The following is a 20,881-nucleotide window of genomic DNA, read 5'->3' as shown; positions in this document are numbered from 1 at the left end:
AATGTGTCCGTCTGATTCTTGAATATACTTATTGACTCAGCCTTGGCAACCCTCAGCAGTGAAGCATTCTACAGGTTCACTTACCACTGAAGGTGAAATTCCTCTTCATCTCTGTCTTAAATGTGCAATTCTTACTCTGATCTTATGCACTATGGTCCTAGACTCTTCCAGAGAAATGGCCTTTTCACAGCTAACCTGTCAGAGGTCCTCTTAGAATCTTGTATGTTTACATAAGTTTGCCTCTCAAGTTTTCTAAATTCCAATGAGTACATGCTCAACCTTTTCTCAGAAGACAGTCCCTCCATACCGGATGTCAGCCGGGTGAATTTTCCCTGGTCTGCCTCCAATGCCAGTACACCCAAAGCTGTTCACAGTATTCCAGTTGTGGCTTGACTGCTACCTTGTATGGATTTAGCAAAACCTTCTAACTATCGTGTTCCATTCTCTTTGGAATAAAAACAAATATTCATTTGCCTTCCCTATTATCTGCTGGACTTAGTACGAGCCTTTTGTGATTCGGGACGAGGAATCCCAAACCCCTCAGTTCTGCTTCTTTCTGCAGTCTATCTCCAATTAAATGATATTCAGCTCTTCTACTTCTCCTGCCAAAATGCATAACCTCACATTTTCCCACATTATTTTTCTTCTGCTAAGTATTTGCCCACTCACTTAACCTGTTCATTTGTGCCATCCCCACCATTTGCCTTCCCACGAATTTCTGTATCATCCGCAAACTTATTTATACCACCAGGCTAATGTCCCAGGAGCATGTTTTCAAATCAATATGTGGCACAGAGAAATTTGAATTCATTAAAACTCTGGGATGAAAAACTTGTCTAATAATAACCATGTAATCACTGTGAATTGCTTAAAAGCCCATCTGGCGCTTTACAGAAGGAAATTTGCTGGTATTACCTGGTCTGGCCTACGTGTGATCCAGACCTACAGCAATGTGGTTAACTCCTATCCTCTGGGAAATTAGGGACAGGCAATAAATGCTGGCCTAGCCATCAATATCAAAGATCCTATATCTCTGAGGAACTTAACCAATTAAAAATTCATCTGTCATTTTGAACTGACAAATGGTAAGTAACAGTCGCACCATACAAATGCCAGGCAATGATCATCTCTAATAAGAGATAATCTAACATTGCCCCTTCACATTCAATAATGTTACCATCACTGAATCCCTCATTATCAACATCCTGGGGGTTACTATTGACCAGAAACTGGATTCGACGCATAAACTCAGTGGCTACAACAGCAGGTCAGAGGCTAGGACTACTGTGGCAAGTAACCCACCTCCTAACTGTCCACCCTCTGCAAGGCACAAGTCAGGAGTGTGATGGAATACTCCCCATTGACCTGGATGGGAACAGCCATCCAGGACAAAACAGTTTGATTGGCATCATATCCACAAAATATCCACTCCTTCCATCACCGATGCTCAGTAGCAGCAGTGTGTTCTATCTCCAAGATGCACTGCAGAAATTCACCAAACATCCTTAGACAGCACCTTCCAACCCCATGGCCACTTCCATCTAGAAGTACAGGGGTAGCAGATACATGGGACCACCACACCTGCAAGTTCCCCTCCAAGCCACTCACCATCCTGATTTGGAAATATATCACTGTTCCTTCACTGTCGCTAGGTCAGCATCCTGGAATTTCCTCCCTAATGGCATTGTGGCCTTCAACAAATGGACTCCAGCAGTTCAAGAAGATAACTCACTACCACCTTCTCAAGGGCAACAAGAGACGGGCATTAAGTGCTGGCCAGCCAGCAACACCCATAACCCATGAGTAAATAAATTAAACAACTGCCAGCAGACAAAGGTCCTACTATTGGTCCAGTCGGAAACTCACTGGTTAACAGATTAGCATAAACCTGGAAGAAAGTGGAAAGAATCTCAATCCTACCCAATTTACTTTAACCACTGAAGCTACATTCTATTCTGTAAACTGTTTTCTGGCACCCTGCAGCCTAGTTCAGTGACTAAAAACAAGCAAGTTTTAGCATTCCAGATCTCACCAAGGAAATGAAAATATACTCTACAGCACTACAGGAGGGTTAGAAGTTGTTGTATCAACAAACTCCTGCTTTGAAGTCTACATTTTAACAGAACCGTCTGCACATTTTGGAGAACCCCACTGCAAAACTTTAACCAAAAATCAGTTCGTTCTAAAAGCTCCATGTAGGCTGGGAAACCTCTGCCCATGAAACTGAAAACAAACACTATTTTAGGCATGTAGACAAACAGAAAACATATTTCATCACTGGAATATTTCATAAATTAGGTTCTGAAAACAGCCTAATCATCATCACCAGAAACAACTACAGTTCTAATTTTTGTACAATTATGTCTTCTGGCATAATATTTCAGTTCTTCACATAGAATTATTAACACTTGTGATAATTATTCCAATTTAAAATATCTGCCCTTTTTTAATAACAAGGTTTTTCATTGTTGCGTAATGGGAAAGAATTTTTTTTACTTGCTGGAACTGCATTTTCTTCACACTTCATTCAGAGAATCCCTACAGAGTGCAAGTAGACCATTCGGCTCATCAAGTCCACACAAACCCTCCAAAGTACATCCAACCCAGACCAATCCCCCTACCCTATCTCTGCAACCACGCATTTCCCATGGCTAGTCCACCTAATCTGCACTATGGGATTAGATGGTTAATCCATCTAACCTACAGATCTTTGGGCTGTGAGAGGAAACTGAAGCACCTGGAGGAAGATGGGCAGAATGGTGCAAACTCTACAGAGACACCCGAGAGTGAAATTGAACTCAGGTCTGTGGCACTATAGGGCAGTTGTGCTAATCACTGAGCCACCCATGCTTTGAACAGAAGTTGTATCAATGACCTTGGGTAGAAGGTGAACTGCTTGTCAATACACCACACTTCTCACTTTGACTGACTTCTGTACTGTTTGTCAGTTCCAGTTTTGTGCCCAAGGGAACACAATCACTGCGGAACCATGATTAACTTAAATACATTACTTCAACAGGCCACAATCTTCCACTAAACATATCTAAAGAAGTCAGTCTTGTTAAGTATATGTAACAGCAATTTATATTAGCAGTTATAATTCACACATAAGCTTTAGTTCCCATTTAAAATAAACTTACAGTCACATAGCTAATAAGCTCGTAAAAAAACAAACTACTGCAAATGCTAGAAACCAAAAGGAGAAGCTGAAAACAACAGGTCAGTAAGATACTTTATTGCTGGAACAGCACAGCAGGTCAGGCAGCATCCAGGGAACAGGAGATTCGACGTTTCGGGCACAGGCCCTTCTTCAGGAAGGCCCTTCTTTCCTGAAGAAGGGCCTGTGCCCGAAACGTCAAATCTCCTGTTCCCTGGATGCTGCCTGACCTGCTGTGCTGTTCCAGCAATAAAGTTTCAACTTTGATCTCCAGCATCTGCAGACCTCACTTTCTCCAGGTCAGTAAGATACACTTCTGCAGGCTGTGGATGCTAAATGCTTTGATCTCACACTCATGTCCATTTGCGCATGAAATGCTGTTATCTGACTTACGGATTGTAATTATTCTAGCACACTCCTAAATGTTCTATGTTACAGGAAAGTACAAGGGCTGCAAAGCTCATAGAGTCAGCGATGTACAGCATGGAAACAGATCCTTCGGTCGAACTTGTCCATGCCGACCAGATATCCCAACCCAATCTAGGCCCACCTGCCAGTACTTGGTCCATATCCCGCCAAACCCTTCCTATTCATATACCCATCCAAATGCCTTTTAAATGTTGCAATTGTACCAGCCTCAACCACTTCCTCTGGCAGCCCATTCCATACACGTACCACCCTCTGTGTGAAAAAGTTGCCCCTTAGGTCTCTTTTATATCTTTCCCCCTCACCCTAAACTTATGTCCTCTAGTTCTGGAGTCCCCCACCCAGGAAAGATACTTTATCTATTTGTCTTATCCGTGCCCCTCATGATTTTATAAACCTCTGTAAGGTCACCCCTCAGCCTCCAACGCTCCAGAGAAAACAGCCCCAGCCTATTCAGCCTCTCCCTATAGTTCAAATCGTCCAACCCTGGCAACATCCTTTCTGAACCTTTTCATGTTTCAGAACATCCTTCTGATAGGAAGCAGTCCAGAATTGCATGCAATATTCCAAAAGTGGCCTAACCAATGTTCAGTACAGCTGCAACATGACATCCCAACCCTTGTACTCAATAATAATAAGGTCTAATACCAAAAATCAACAGGAGACACAGGGTTTGATTAAGAGTAGAGTCAAAAAGTGTGGTGTTGGAAAAGCAATGGCCGGTCAGGCAGCATCCGAGGAGTGGGAGAATCAATATTTTGAGCATGAGCTCTTCATCAGGAATGTCAGGGAGGCCCAAGGGGGCTGAGAGATAAATAGGACGGGGGTGTGGCTGGGGGGAAGGTAGCTAGGAAAATGATAGGTAGGTGAAGGTGGGAGGTGATGGTGATAGGTTGGAGCGGAAGGTGGAGTGGATAGGTGGGAGGGAGGATGGGCAGGTAGGACAGTTCAAGCAGGCAATGCTGAGTTGGAGGGTTTGATCTGGGATAAGGCTGGGGAAGGGAGATGAGGCAACTGGTGAAATCGACATTGATGCCAAATGGTTGGAGGGTCCCAAGGCAGAAGATAAGGCATTCTTCCTCCAGGCATCAGGTGGCTAGAATTTGGTGGTGCAGGAGGTGCAGGACTTATATGTCCTCGGCAGAGTGGGAGGGGGAGTTGAAGTATTCAGCCACAGGACGGTGGGGTTGATTGGTGCATGTGTTAAACCTTCACCCCAGCCCCACCCCTCCTCCCATTTATCTCTCAGACTCCTTGGCCCCCCACCCAATATTCCTGATCAAGAGCTCACGCTCGAAACGCTGACTCTCCTGCTCCTCAGCTGCAGCCTGACCGGCTTTGCTTTTCCAGCACCACACTTTTGACGCTATTCCTAACCAAACCTTGTATCTCCTATTGATTTTTGGTATTAGCTCCTATGATTCATCTTTTGCAACCTTTGTACTTTCCTGTAATGTAGAACAGTTTAGGACTGTGCTAGAATAATTATAATCCACAAGTCAGATAACCTGTGTCACTTGCGGAACGTTTCAGAGACCATCTCTGGCTGGCTGTGCTTTTCCACCACCACACATTTTAACTCTGGTCTCCCGCATCTTCAGTCCTCACTTTCTCCGAGTTGATTAGGAATAGTCAGCATGGCTTTGTGTGTTGGAGATAATGCCTTACAAATTTGTTAGCGTTCTCTGATAAAGTGACCAGGAATGTTGACAAGGACAAGGTGGTGGATGTAGTCTATATAGATTTCAGTAAGGCCTTTGATAAGGTTCCACATGGTAGGTTGCTCTGGAAGGTTAGATCGCATGGAATCCTGGGAGCTGGCAAATTGGATACACAGTTGGCTTGATGGTAGGAAGCAGAGGGTAGTAGTGGAAGGATGTTTATCAGACTGAAGGCCTGTGACTAGTGGAGTGCCTCAGGGGTTGCCGTGGGCCCATTACTGTTTGTCATCTATATCAATGATTTGGATGAGAATATACAAGGCATGATTAGTAAGCTTGCAGATGACACTAAAATAGAAGGTATCGTGAACAGTGGGGAAGGTTATCAGAAATTCCAGCAGGACCTTGATCAGTTGGGGAAGTCGGCTGAGAAATAGCAAATGGAGTTTACTATAGATAAGTGTGAAGTCTTGTATTTTGGAAAGTCAAATCAAAGTAGGAGTTTCATGGTGAATGGTAAGGCCTTATTAAGTGTAGTGGAACAGATGGATTTTGGAGTTCACGTGCACTGTTCTCTGAAGGTGGAGTCAGAGGTAGATAGGGCAGTGAAGAAGGCTTTTGGCACACTGGCCTTCGTTAGTCAGGGCATTGAGAGTAAAAGTTGGGAAGTTATAATGCAGTTGTACAGGATATTGGTGAGGCCGCACTTGGAGTATTGTGTTCAGTTTTGGTCTCCTTTCTACATGAAGGATGTTATTAAACTGGAAAGGGTGTGAAAGACATTTACAAGGATGTTGCCAGGTCTCAACTGTCTAAATTATAGGGAGAGGATGGACAAGCTTGGACTTTTATCTTTAGAGTGTGAAGACTGAGAAGGGATCTTATGGAAGTGAGTAAGATCATGAGAGGCATGGATAGGGTGAATATATTCAGTCATTTTCCCCAGGTTGGGGGATCACAGACTAGAGGGCATCAGTTTAAGGTTAGATGGGAAAGAACAAAGGAAACATGAGGGACAACTTTTTTACGCAGAGGGTGGTGTGTGTATAGAATGAGCTACAGGTGGAAGTGGTTGAGGCAGGTGCATTAACAACATTTAAAAGGCATTTGGACAAATACATGGATAGGAAATGTTTAAAAGGATATGGGCTAAGTGCAGGGAAATGGGGTTAGCGTTGATGGACATTTTGGTCGGCATGGACGAATTTGGGCTAAAGGGCTTGTCTCCATGCTGTAGGACCCTCTGACTCTATGACATAAATGAAAGAAACAAAAATTGACAAATTAAAATGTAACCTTTTTCTCGCTCCTAAGATATAACGTATGATAAGATGCTGATGTCTAGATGTCAGAGATCTTCTGGTACCTTGTTTAAGTTGCAACTTTTCATCAGAATTTAAATGAATGTCAAGTTTACTTGACATCATCAGGAAAGTAAACATTGGAAAAAGTGAAAGAATTGCAGTCTTACGTAACATCTAAATATGCACTTTAAAAAAACCTGTTGCTTCTCTTTTATTCCCTCATAGCCAACTTAAAACTAGACATAGTTCAAACAGTCTGTCGTCATCAGCTAACATGCTTCAACCTCCTGGATTGTTGTAGATTGTACTACACTGGGGGAATTTATTTTGAATAATGAAAGCTTTCTCCTTTCCGAAAGAAAAGTATGCATCAGAACAACAACTGGAATACCTCATTTGACAAGCGTAAGGAATGTAATAGCAACATTCAATTCCTCACAGTAACTCTAACTTCAAACAGTGCTGACAAGGTTACTGTATCTTCATTCTAATGATTTCATTCTCCTTTTGCGTCTCCTAAATGTACTGACTGCATGCATAAACATTGTAACCTTGTCACATAATGACTCTTCTTTAGTTAGCATGAGTAGCAAGTTTGAAGGTTATCGGAGGAAAGGCCAACCATTTCCACACATATCCATTACCAGCTGCAGCATTCTTTGGGCAGTAAACCAACAGCAAGACCCAACACATTTTAAATAGTGAGATCGACTACATTCCCCAAATGATAGATTTATATAACTCTCATCTATAATTCTCCTTTTCTAAGTCCTTGAAAGTGCAATTGTTTCCAAAATTCATGCCTAACTTTTCAGTAACTTCGTAATTGCTTCAATTAAGTTTCAACACCACTATTTCAGTCCTAATGAAAAGGCATAAATAACATCTTGATTGACTGGAAAACACCATCCTTCCCATTCCTTCTGAAATTCTTTGACACCCTTTGACATTGTCAAGTCAAATATCCCTCTACAATTCCTCTCTTTGCTTAACTGCTCACCTTGATTCACTCTTGCCTATGCAATCACAGAAAATCTCCAGTAATGGCTTCACTGTTCAAATGGATGCCATTATCTTTACAATCAAATGAATACCTATCCTCTTCTTCCTTAATTCTTTATTGCCCCTTGGCAATATTATCTCAAGCATCAGGTTCCATGTACACACTGACAACACATAGCCCTACCTCACAACCGATTCTACATTCAAATTTCCACAGTATTGCACTGTTAGACAGATTCTTCAACCTGGCTGAACAGAAACTTACTCCAATTAAACACAGCCTTTTCCCCTTCCCAGAAACATTGTGACAACACCATCAATTTCATTGTCCTGTCCTGCCACCTTCCATCTTTATGTCTAAAGTTTGTCACTTTAGTATTCTATTAAATCCTAAGCTTATATCTTGTATTGTCTCATCATAACGATTGACCACTTTTACCTTCCCAGTTTTGAAAGTCTCCATAACTATTTCCTCCCGTCTGCTATCGAAATCTTAATTCAGTTGAGCCACAAAACAGTATATTGCATTAGCCTCCCTGTAATCTTCATGATGTTACTATATTTAAATAGTAATTCAGTTCATTACAGAAAATTAATTCTAGTAATCTAAATAATACCTTTTAATGGCCTAATATTGTTAATGTTTTATAGTGGAACAGACTCGAGAGACTGTGTGGCCCACTCCCGCTTTGAATTCATATGTTCATATGTTTTAATAGCTGCCCAGAAAATAAAAGTTAAGCAAGACACTCCATTCTTCCAGCTTCTGAATTCTTCCAGGCTTTAAAAAAAATCCTCTTACTTTTCCTTTTTTCCTTTCCATCTTTAAAACAATCTTTCTTTTCCTGTTTGTTTGCATTTGCGAACCTGATTAGATTGTGAATTCACCCAATTTAGTTCCCCTCCTTCTCTGTCATTCTATTTATTTTACAACTCTTTAATCTTCTTGATTAGGGAGCTAGACTTCTTGTTCTGTTGCTTGTCAAGGTCTCAGATATCCCATTTCCAAAACTGAGCCATTACCAGCTCAAATTTATAACTATATCATGAACAAAAATTTTGAAAATGTAAACAAACATGTAATGTTAGATTTAACGAATGGAGTTCACCTCAGCAAAATCTGGGGCATATATTTTTATTATAAGATTATGAGAAAAAAGTTTCCCTTAACCTTCTGCATGTTGGATAATGAGATGTGCTCAGCTTCCCTGATTATCTTGATTGTAAAAGTTGCCTTAAAAGCTGGTTCATCAAAGCATGGGAAAGCCTTTCGTGCTGAAGATGGTTCAAACTGTGTGGCAGCCAATATTCTGTAAAAGGACAGAGAAAAGCATGTTGTTCTGAAAATAAACTCTAATTATTAGAAATCTTGTATACTCTGTGATGGTTCAAACCATTATGTTGTGTTTTCAGACCTTACCTAAAAGGAAATTGAACCTTAAACTTTCAGTTTCAAAGGGAATGGAGTAAGGAAATCTTGCTAAGAGTATACAGGACACTAGTCATACCATACTTAGAAGTACACTGACAGTTGAGGCAGTCTGCAGAAGGTTCAGGTATGAAGTGATTTTCATATAAAGAGAAATGGAGTAGGTTGGGGGAGACCTCACTGAAATATGAAAGCTTCTTAGGGGACCTGACAGGGTCCACACATTGACCTTGTTTTCACTTGTGACAGAATCTAGCCCAGATCTAGAATCTGGGGCGGCACGGTGACTCAGTGGTAAGCACTGCTGTTCACAGCACCAGGGATCTGGGTTGGATTCCACCCTCAGGCGACTGTCTGTGTGGAGTTTGTACATTCTCCCCTTGTCTGCATGGGTTCTCTCTGGATGTTCTGGTTTCCACCCACAATCCAAAGATGTGCATGCTAAGTGTCTCTTCTAACTGCTATCCTGAGATGCCTTCTGGAAACTATGCACACCTACACCAATAAGCACTCTTCATTTAACCCTCTGAGTAGCAACTCAGCCGTCAGTTCAAAATGAACAACAGTAGCTATAAAAGTCAGATTGGAGATTGCGAATGCCGGAAGAACAAAAGTTGACCAAACCTATTGTATTTCTAGCTCAATCAGGGATGTTCTTCAATTTTGTTTGAATGTGTTTCACAATAATAAGCCAGATGTCAAAAGACTGTAACAAAACCTAAACAGTTAACAAGCAATTGAAGAGCAGATATGTAGTTAACTCACTGAAGCATGTAAAAATAACAATACAGTTGGGGAGTTCAACTGTCCCAATATTAATTGGGATAATCATATAATAAAGGATTTAGAAGGGGCAAATTTCTTGAAATATATACAGCACAGCTTTTCACATCAACATCTTGAAGATCCTACAAAGGACAGTGCAGCACTGGACCTAATTCTGGGGAACAAAGCAGGGAGGGATCATTTTAGTGATAGTGACACAACTCCATTAGTTTTAAGCTGAAAATGTGTTGCTGGAAAAGCGCAGCAGGTCAGGCAGCATCCAGGGAACAGGAGAATCGACGTTTCGGGCATAAGCCCTTCTTCAGGAATGAGGAAAGTTTGTCCAGCAGGCTAAGATAAAAGGTAGGGAGGAGGGACTTGGGGGAGGGGCGTCGGAAATGTGATAGGTGGAAAGAGGTCAAGGTGAGGGTGATAGGTCAGACTGGGGTGGGGGCGGAGAGGTCGGGAAGAAGATTGCAGGTTAGGAAGGCGGTGCTGAATTCGATGGATTTGACTGAGACAGGGTGGGGGGAGGGGAAATGAGGAAACTGGTGAAATCCGAGTTCATCCCTTGTGGTTGGAGGGTTCCTAGGCGGAAGATGAGGCGTTCTTCCTCCAACCGTCGTTTTGTTGTGGTCTGACGATGGAGGAGTCCAAAGACCTGCCCTGGATGCTGCCTGACCTGCTGCGCTTTTCCAGCAACACATTTTCAGCTCTGATCTCCAGCATCTGCAGACCTCACTTTCTCCATCAGTTTTAAGTTTGTTATGGAAAAGGAGAAAGATGGTCTGCAAAATGGGTTTTGGATTGGGATAAGGCAGATTTTATTAAAACAAAGCAGATTCTGGCCAAAACAGACTTTGAACTACGAGAATCATAACAGTGCAGAAGTAGACCATTAGGCAATCAGGGACACACCAAACCCCTAAAAAGTATCCCACTCCCCATGGGTAATCCACATGTTTGGACTGTGGGAGGAAACCACAGCAAACCCAGGCAGACATACAAACTCCATATAGATAGTCACCCAAAGGTGGGATCAAACCCAGGACCCTGATGCAGTGAGGCAGCAGTGCTAGCCACTGAGCCACCCTGGGTAAATCTACAGCAGAACAGTGGGAAGCATTCAAAAAGTTATTGGGAGAGTACAGGCCCAACATCTTCTCTCTAGAGTGAAATGTAAAGCAAGAACTCAGAGAACCTGGATGTCTAAGAATATTCAGGCCTGGATAAAAAGGTTACGATAGATGTGTATCAGTTACAGAGCAAACCTCTGGACGCCCTGGAGAGGTACGAAAAGTGCAGAGAGAATGCAAGAAAGCAGTTAGGAGAGGAAAGAGGATGCATAACAAATGGCGATGAGAAAGATTAGGCAGAATTCCAAAATCAGGGAGAATCCTAAGATAGTCTCCAAGAATATCAAGAGGAAGAGAATAAGGAGGGAAAGAGTAGAACTCATTAGGGACCAAGGGCATGAAGCCAGAGGACGTTGATAGAATGTTAAATGAGTACTTCACATCTGTCTTTACTTGAAAGAAGGATACAAGCACAGAATTCGAGAAGATGGATTGAGAATGTTTTGAGAGGATTGATATAAGTAGCAAGGAGGAATTGGAAGATTTAGCTGTTTTAAAAGTGGACAGATCCCCAGATCCAGGTAACTGTGTTTTTATTTATTCATTTGTGGGATGTGGATGCTGCTGGCTGGCCAGCATTATTGCACATCCCTAGATGCCCTTGAGGTGGTGACGAGCTGCTTTCTTGAACTGCAGCAGTCCATCTGCTGGGAGTTAATACTCAATGCCACTAGGGAGGGAATTCCAGGATTTTGATCCAGCAACTAAGTCAGGATGATGAGTAGCTCGGAGGGGAACTTGAGGGTGGTTGTGTTCCAATATACATCTGTTGTCCTTGTCCTTCTAGATGGAAGTTATTGTGGGTTTGGAAGGTCTTTTCTAAGGATCTTTAGTGAGTTCCGCAATGTATTTTGTAGATTGTATACATGCTGCATTTGTATCCCAGACTGTTGTGGGACACAAGGGAAAAATTTAACAGGGGCTTTGCCCCAAATTTTTTAATTGTTTCTGGCCACAGTGGACGTGCCAGAGGACTAGATGACAGCTAATGTAGTTCCACTTTACAAGACAGGGGACTATCAGTAAATGTTACTTCAGTGGTAGGGAAACTATTGAAGAAAATACTCAAGGAAAAATGAATCACCATTTAGATAGGCAAGACTGAATAATGGATGGATAGTGAGCATGGCTTTGTCAGAAGGCGGTTACTCCAAACAAATCTAGGTGTGTAGGTGAGGGTAGGGCAGTTGACATAGTTCATATGAATTTCAGCAAGACCTTCAACAAGGTCCCACTTGGGAAACTGATGAAGAAGGTAAAATCTCATGGGATCCAGGGTGAGTTGGCACTTGGATCTAAAATTACCTTAATGGCAGGAGATAAAGGGTGGTGGTAGAAGCCTATTTGTGTGACTGGAGCCCAGTGTGCAGTGGTGTACCACAGGAATCAGTGCCAGATCCCTTATTGTTTATTATATCCGTAAATTATGCTGATGAGAATGTGGGGGAGGAGAATGGTAAGTAAGTTTGGAGATGACACAAAGATTTGGTGGTGGACTGTGAGGAGGAAGATCGAAATGGATTGGTCAGGTTGGGGTGGACTGTGAGGAGGAAGATATTAGGTCACAGGAGGATCGAAATGGATTGGTCAGGTTGGCACATCAGTGGGGCAGATGGAAATTAATCCTGCTCTCTGTGAGATGATGAACTTTGAAAGATGTAACAAGACAACGGAGTACTCAATAAATGGCAGGACACTAAGAGGTTCAGATGAACAGTTGGATCTTGGAATGCTTATTCATAGATCCCTGAGGGCGGCAAGACAGGTTAACAGGGTAGTTAAGACAATATGCTGGACACTTGCCTTTATTAGTTGCGGCATAGTTTATAAGAGCAGGGAAGTTATGTTGGAACTGTACTAGGATTATGGTTAGGCCATGGCTGGAGTATCATGTGCAGTTCTGGTCACCATACTATAGGAAGGATGTAAGGATAGATTGCCCAGGATGTCACTTGGGATGGAGGACCTTCGTCATGAAGAGAGGCTGAATAAGCTCAAACTGTTTTCTTTGGAGCACAGAAGGTTGATGGGGAGCTAATGAAGGTATTTAAGAGTATGAGGGGCATGGACAAGGTTTTTAGAAATCAGTTGTTCCCCTTAGCTGAAGGGTCAGGAACAAGAGGCACTTTTTAAAGTAAAAAGCAAGTGGTTTAGAGAGATCTTATAGGAAGAGTTTTACACCCACAGTGTGGTGGGGTGTACTGGAATGCACTGAATGGGAGAGTAGTTGAGGCATGTAACCTCACAATCTTCTAAAGGTAATTCGAGGAGGTCTTGAAGTGTCATAACATTCAAGGCTAAGGGCCTAGCGCAGGCAGTCATGCATTTTGGCAGTACACATGCAATGGGTTGAAGGGCCTTTTTGTACTTAATGATTCTATGATTCCAAGTCCATGCAAGGGTGGATTTCCTTATTCTTTGATGTCACAAAATGACCAACCTGAATTCAGGCTTGTCAGGGACTCAGCTCAGATTCAAGGCTCAATGCCAAAAGAATTCCATTTTTCACTGTCTGATAAAGAAGTTCACAGAAGTACAAGACTGGTGCATAGCTTTGGCAGTCAAAGATGGCTAAACAAGCAAGACCAGATAAACAAAACATTTGAAGTTCAAGAAGACCATTTTAAACAATGAGCACTGCAGTGCTTCCCAACCAAAACCAAAACTAATCTGTTGTTCATCTTGTGGCCAAATCGCAATGAAGAAAAAAAAATTGTGAACCTGTCATCGAATTGCAGAAATGTGTAAAGAAAGTGGTGGCCACATTTTCAACTTTTTTCTTAGAAAAAAATGTGTTGCCTGGAAATGTTGATAAAACCACATTTACTGTCCATCTATTGCTAGACACATCAGAGGACTCTAAGAATTAACTGCACAATGCAGCCTTGCATCATGTGTAGAACAGACTGATTTGGGCTGGCAGGTTTTCTTTCCTGAATAAGTCACTTGACTTATCAATGACAATTGAGCACTTTAGAGATCAGGAGAAAGTGAGGACTGCAGATGCTGGAGATCAGAGCTGAAAATGTGTTACTGGAAAAACGCAGCAGGTCAGGCAGCATCCAAGGAGCATTTCCTGAAGAAGGGCTCATGCCTGAGACGCGATTCTCCTGTTCCTTGGATGCTGCCTGACCTGCTGGGCTTTTCCAGCAACACATTTTCAGCACTTTAAAGATCAGTCACTTTCAGACCAGTATGGCTAAGTTTGAGTGCTCGTCCACAAATTGCCGGATTTATTAAATTTAAATTCATATCCTGAATTTCCAGTTTATGTAGTAACTAGGCTCATTGTTAATACTTAACAGTATACTTCGAGGAAAACGATAGTTTCATCAGTGAAGTGGTACAAATAGCTGGTCTACACAACAATGGTACACAACAGGGCAAATCAGACAAAACTGAGAAGACTTATTTCCTTGTTTGAAGACGATATACAAATGCAATCTAGTGGGGAATAATAATTACACAAAGAAAATCTTACTGACAAGAATTAGTTTACCTTGTCTTGTTTTTACTTTGATAGCTGCTTTTGTAAAATCCTGAAAAACCATCAGACAGATTTGCTGCATATTCCAGATTCAGTGTGTACGTTTTTCCATTCAATAATGCTGGATTAACTGTAATTGCAATTTGTTGATGTGGTCTGTATTCCAAAATCTGGACATCCTTTGCTTGATTAGATGCTTCTGGAACAATGGTTGCTTTGCTGATATTGAGACCATAGCTGTGGAGAGTGATGTTATTGACATCCTCCTTGACTCGGAGGGTTATTTGCACAGAACCTGTGAATTTCATTGTGGTAAGATTGGGATGCAAAGTAAGATCATAATGCACTGGTACAACAGCATTAGATAATCTCATCTTTGGCCAAGGAAATACCTGGCCATTGGTTGCCAAAGGATATATGGGTGTTAAAGTTGTGTTCTTTTTATGGCAGCCTTCTTTGGTGAAGGTACATTTTGGCAGAAAGTAGACGACCATCGCTATTGAAAGTATAATTACCATGACAAATGCTCCAACAAGTATAGTCCGAGCAGAAGAAAAGGAACAAGGTCCCCATGATGCTTCCCGGTTATAAACCCCTGACATGTTATTGCGGTGATTGGAACTCCTGTTCATGAATGACATGCCCAATAACCTGGCAGAAGATTCATAGTCTTCTTCATCATCTTCCAGGTCATGCTCTCCTAAGCCACGCACCAGCAGTCGTGAACTATGGGGCTCATATTCAACTTCATCAGGTTCCAGGGGATGAAGGCGTGGCTCTTTGGCCAAATCAACTATATCAGGTTCCTCTTCAAACATGCTATTTTCAATCATGTTTCTGGGCAACTGGGCTCGCTCTGAAAGACACAAATCAAAATAGTTTCAAATATAGTCAGGGTGTTTTACGTAGACAGGTACTGTACAAAATATTTCCAGCAAGCTCTAGGGCAAATGCCCCATGAGTGGTATTTCTATTAAACTGTAAAATAAATATTAGATACTATACGTCATCCAATTACTAATGGGCAGATTCAGGATCAAATTCTTATAACAATTAACCATTACATCAAATCTGTTATTCAGAAATTAAATAAAACGTGCAGCTCAGGTTGAGGTAGGGGCTTGTTGATGTTGACATATATCTGAAGTAGCAAGAGTCAAATATTTCTAAAGAGGGGCAAGTTGCAATAGGCTTCCACTCACTACAAAATGTAATGTATAGTAATTATACTATTTCAGTGAAAACGATTTAATTAATATCTATCATTTCCTATGTATGTAAAGGGAAAATTTGATGGGGTTGTAAAGTATTATAGAATTCTGATGACCTGCAACTTGTGCAATTGTAGGATTCACAAGAGAAACACAGTTTGAACTGCAGTGCAAAACAATAGTAGTTCTGTACATAGCCACTCTACAATTCAAATTTCAAAACCACAATAAATTCAAATTTCAGGATTTTCCTTCCTTGGCTTAAATAAAGAATATAAGGCCTAGCATCAACCTCAAGGAGCAAGACCATCATACCATAATTGTTGCTCATATCTGGCTACCAACATAACCTGAAGAAGGGCTTATGCCCGAAACGTCGATTCTCCTGTTCCCTGGATGCTGCCTGACCTGCTGCGCTTTTCCAGCAACACATTTCCAGCTACCAACATAACCTGTTGATAACCAGCTTCTAATAAGAACCTCAGCAAGTTTTATCAGTTGGTGATACAGCAGGTTTGATTGTTTGAATGATTGCTACGTTCCTTAACTCTTTACCTGAGGCCACAGGATACTCACAACTGAAACTAATAAGTTCTAGAATTCAATATTAACTTAGCACTGATTGAGGATAATGCCTGGATGTTTCTGGTGAAACTATGGTGTAACATTGGTGCTTGTCATGGCATTGGACACTGTTCAAACGAGATTCATTAGGCTGATTCCTGGGATGATGGAATTGGCTTATCAGGAAAGGCTAAACAGGTTATATCTTTATTCATTAGAGTTTAGAAGAAGGGGGTGATCTTATTGGAGCATACAAAGTTCTTAGAGAGTTTGACAAGGTAGATGCTGAAAAGCTCTACTGGGAAAATCTTGAACTATGGGACATGTTTCCTAAGTAAAGGAGATACTCATTTAAAACTGAGATGGGTCATAATCTCTCTTTCGAGAGGGTGGTGCATACCTGGAATATAATACCTTCTCTACCTGATAGAGTTATGGAAGCTAGGTCACTGCAAGTACTTAAAGAGGAGGTATAAAATATCAAACAGTTGGGAGCTTGCATGGATGAGTTAAGGCCTGGGGTAGATCACCATGATCTTCATGAATGCCAGGTAGGCTAGAGGGGCAGAATTCTTATGTTCTTATAGCACATAAAGAGAAAATTTGGTGCATTGAGTCCACATCAGTATTATCCGTGATATGAAATGTCATTCAGTTGTATGTCCTCTTGTTGAAGTCAGAATATTGTGGGTTCAGTTCCTCTCCAGGACAACAATCTAAGTTAACACTCCAGCATAGTACTGAGGTGGTTTTGCATTGTCATTCATAGGAATTGATGGAGGATTTATCCCTAGTCTCCCAGCTTTATCTTTCAATAAATATAATTAAAAAGACAGCTTATGCGATCATGAGAAGTACTGTTTGTACGAGATTACTGGATGTCATTTGACAGCCTCATTTCCTCCAGCAGTAACACCAAAAAAACTTCAAAGACTGTAAAAACCTTTGAGACACTGAAGAATTCTATCTAAATGCTGGTCCTCCAAATAAAGACAAAACAAAATACTGACTAAAACCAGTATGGACACAAGAAATACTTAAATCCCAACTTCACTTGGTGCAATGTTACAGCTATTTATACAAAGGTCATTTATGTTGAGAAAGGTATGACTGTGAAACACTCCAAACACTTGCACATCATTTTTTTATCTGACACTGAAGGACATTTTTAAGCTTGCTACAATCATTACCATGTCAACACCTTTTACTTTCCTGGCAATTGCTTAGAAACTCATTTCATGATCTTTTTTTTTGCATTTACTGTTTGTTACCAGAAATTTTTCAAATAGATTAAACTCTTTAACTATAACATTCATTGTCAGGCAGGAAAATGTGGTTTGTACTATCTGCATTACTTAAATGTCATCTCAGTCAGTTCCTTTGTTACAAATGGAAAGGGAAAAAAATCATGAAAAGGTCAAATGACTTATAGTTTCCTGTAGGAAATGTTTAGTTGATCATGAGAACATTAGCCATTTGGATAGAATGTGGTTTAGATTGTTTTCTCCCTGTAAAACAAAATCTGAAATCTGCTCATAACACCTTTCTACCCATTGTCTTAAAACAGCGTTTACTAAAGCTTTCAGTACCAGACAAGACTCATCTGAATGAAGGTCTACCTAAGAGAAAGATTCTACAAGTTTTCTCAAACAACCTGGCAAAGATAACATTTATATACTATGGAAGGATGTTGTGAAACATGAAAGGGTTCTTAAAAGATTTACAACGCTGTTGCCAGGGTTGGAGGATTTGAGCTATAGGGAGAGGTTGCATAGGCTGGGGCTGTTTTCCCTGGAGCGTCAGAGGCTGAGGGGTGACATTATAGAGGTTAATAAAATCATGAGAGGCACGGATAGGAAAAATATACAAGGTTGTTTCCCTGGGATGGAGGGAGTCCAGAACTAGCGGGCATAGGTTTAGGGTGAGGGGGGAAAGATATAAAAGAGACCTAGGGGCCAACTTTTCCACGCAGAGGGTGGTGTATGTATGGAATAAGCTGCCAGAGGAAGTTGTGGAGGCAAGTACAATGGCAGCATTTGATTAGATTAGATTAGATTCCCTACAATGTGGAAACATGCCCTTTGGCCCAACAAGCCCACACCGACCCTCCGAAGAGTAACTCACCCAGACCCATTTCCCTCTGACTAATGCACCTAACACTATGGGCAATTTAGCATGGCCAATTCACCTAACCTGCACATCTTTAGATTGTGGGAGGAAGCTGGAGGACCCGGAGGAAACTCAAACAGACACTGGGAGAATGTGCAAACTCCACACAGACAGTCACCCGAGGCTGGATTTGAACCTGGGACCCTGGTGCTGTGAGACAGCATTCTGGAGATCTCGAGTGTAGCAACTCTTCCTGTGAGCAAATGGTGGCACTGCCACTAATGCTGATCACCTAGAATGTCAACGTGCAAGTCCATGCAGATACTGTGCTGGACCTGGGCCTCCATAGTGGTACGCAATCTGCCCATGGAGATGGCCAGTGGCACAGATACCAGAACCATTACAGTATTGATCACATTGGTGAACTCCTCCATTCTTCAATTCCGTTTACCAACTGTCTCTGACAAACCTGCCTACTGCTCCTGTGACTGTATGTGAATTCTGACAAAGTCATGAATGACTCACATCATGGGGTCATCTTTTCCCTGCAACTGAGCCAGTGCCTGGTCTCTGGCAGAGCAACCCAGGGCACTTTGATCTTGACCAGCCGCAGAAATGTCATTGGAGCGCTCACTGGATTGTTCTCCCCACTCCGCTGGGATTAAAGTCTCTGAGCTGTTAGGGGATACAGGTGAAAGCCTTGCTAGTACAAACTCTGAGGGCTGAATGGCTTCCTCCCCAGAGGTTGAGATAGAGCTGAGGATCTCTTTTAAAAGGCATCTGGATGGGTATATGAATAGGAAGGGTTTGGAGGTATATGGGCTGGGTGCTGGCAAGTGGGACTAGATTAGGTTGGGATATCTGGTTGGCATGGACGAGTTTGACTGAAGGGTCTGTTTTCGTGCTGTACATCTCTATGACTCTACTAATCCCTTAAGAACTGACAGAAAGTTATAGCTAATTCTAGCCTGGAGGGGAACCACAGAACTCAAATAAGGTTGTTCTGTATAATGCGCATTCCGTCAACACGAATTGACCACAACATGATTGACAAATTGTGAACACTGTTTGGATAATGTGAACTTTATACTGAACGGGTATAGTGATTTTCTACTAGCAATCTTCTACAGGCAATTTTTAATCACGGTTTTCCATAGTGCGATTTCTATCGCGCAAGGTTGCAGAGGAACGTGGCTGTCAGGTTATAGCAGAACAACCTGTGCAAAACTATAAATCGGGGAATTTAGCAATCTGAGCAGGTTGAAAGTGCTCCTTTTCAATCTTGTGTAGTGTGCACTGTGCTGTATTTGCAAACAAATTCCTTTTAAGACCATAAGACCATAAGACATAGGAGTGGAAGTAAGGCCATTCGGCCCATCGAGTCCACTCCACCATTCAATCATGGCTAATGGGCATTTCAACTCCACTTATCCGCATTCTCCCCATAGCCCTTAATTCCTTGTGACATCAAGAATTTATCAATCTCTGCCTTGAAGACATCTAGCGTCCCGGCATCCACTGCACTCTGCGGTAATGAATTCCACAGGCTCACCACTCTCTGGCTGAAGAAATGTCTCCGCATTTCTGTTCTGAATTTACCCTCTCTAATTCTAAGGCTGTGTCCACGGGTCCTAGTCTCCTCGCCTAACGGAAACAATTTCCTAACGTCCACTCTTTCCAAGCCATGTATTATCTTGTAAGTTTCTATTAGATCTCCCCTTAATCTTCTAAACTCCAATCAATACAATCCCAGGATCCTCAGCCGTTCCTTGTATGTTAGACCTACCATACCAGGGATCATCAGTGTGAATCTCCGCTGGACATGCTCCAGTGCCAGTATGTCCTTTCTGAGGTGTGGGGACCAAAACTGGACACAGTACTCCAAATGGGACCTAACCAGAGCTTTATAAAGTCTCAGTAGCACAACGGTGCTTTTATATTCCAACCCTCTTGAGATAAATGACAACATTGCATTCGCTTTCTTAATCACGGACTCAACCTGCATGTTTACCTTTAGAGAATCCTCGACTAGCACTCCCAGATCCCTCTGTACTTTGGCTTTACGAATTTTCTCACCGTTTAGAAAGTAGTCCATGCTTGTATTCTTTTTTCCAAATTGCAAGACCTTGCATTTGCTCACATTGAATTCCATCAGCCATTTCCTGGACCACTCTCCCAAACTGTCCAGATCCTTCAGCAGCCTCCCCACATCCTCAGTACTACCTGCCTGTCCACCTAACTTCGTATCATCGGCAAACTTCGCTAGAATGCCCCCAGTCCCTTCATCCAAATCATTAATATATAATGTGAACAGCTGCGGCCCCAACACGGAACCCTGCGGGACACCGCTTGTCACCGGCTGCCATTCCGAAAAAAAACCTTTTATCCCAACTCTCTGCCTTCTGTCAGACAGCCAATCCTCAATCCATACCAGTAGCTCACCTCGAACACCATGGGCCCTCACCTTGCTCAGCAGCCTCCCGAATGGCACCTTATCAAAGGCCTTTTGGAAGTCTATTTAGACCACATCCCCTGGGTTTCCCTGGTCTAACCTACTTGTCACCTCTTCAAAGAATTCTAACAGGTTTGTCAGGCACGACCTCCCCTTACTAAATCCATGTTGACTTATT

The 20,881-nt window shown here is 42.0% G+C and overlaps 1 protein-coding gene across 2 annotated transcripts in view; it reads right to left on the bottom strand.

Moving 5' to 3' along the window:
* LOC122559783 (leucyl-cystinyl aminopeptidase-like) overlaps nt 1–20,881 on the bottom strand; it is a 121,092-nt gene that overhangs the window by 64,697 nt on the left and 35,514 nt on the right. For both annotated transcript variants that reach the window (XM_043709804.1, XM_043709814.1), the window contains exons 2-3: nt 14,380–15,223; nt 8,722–8,860 (exon numbers count right to left, since the gene is read on the bottom strand). In XM_043709804.1, the coding sequence (XP_043565739.1) occupies nt 8,722–8,860; nt 14,380–15,223 (983 nt within the window). The remainder of the gene's footprint in view (nt 1–8,721; nt 8,861–14,379; nt 15,224–20,881) is intronic.

This window comes from Chiloscyllium plagiosum, chromosome 2 (assembly GCF_004010195.1).
Source record: "Chiloscyllium plagiosum isolate BGI_BamShark_2017 chromosome 2, ASM401019v2, whole genome shotgun sequence".
NCBI lineage: Eukaryota > Metazoa > Chordata > Chondrichthyes > Orectolobiformes > Hemiscylliidae > Chiloscyllium > Chiloscyllium plagiosum.
Note: the sequence above shows the minus strand (reverse complement) of the source record. Positions and strands in the feature narration are given on the sequence as shown.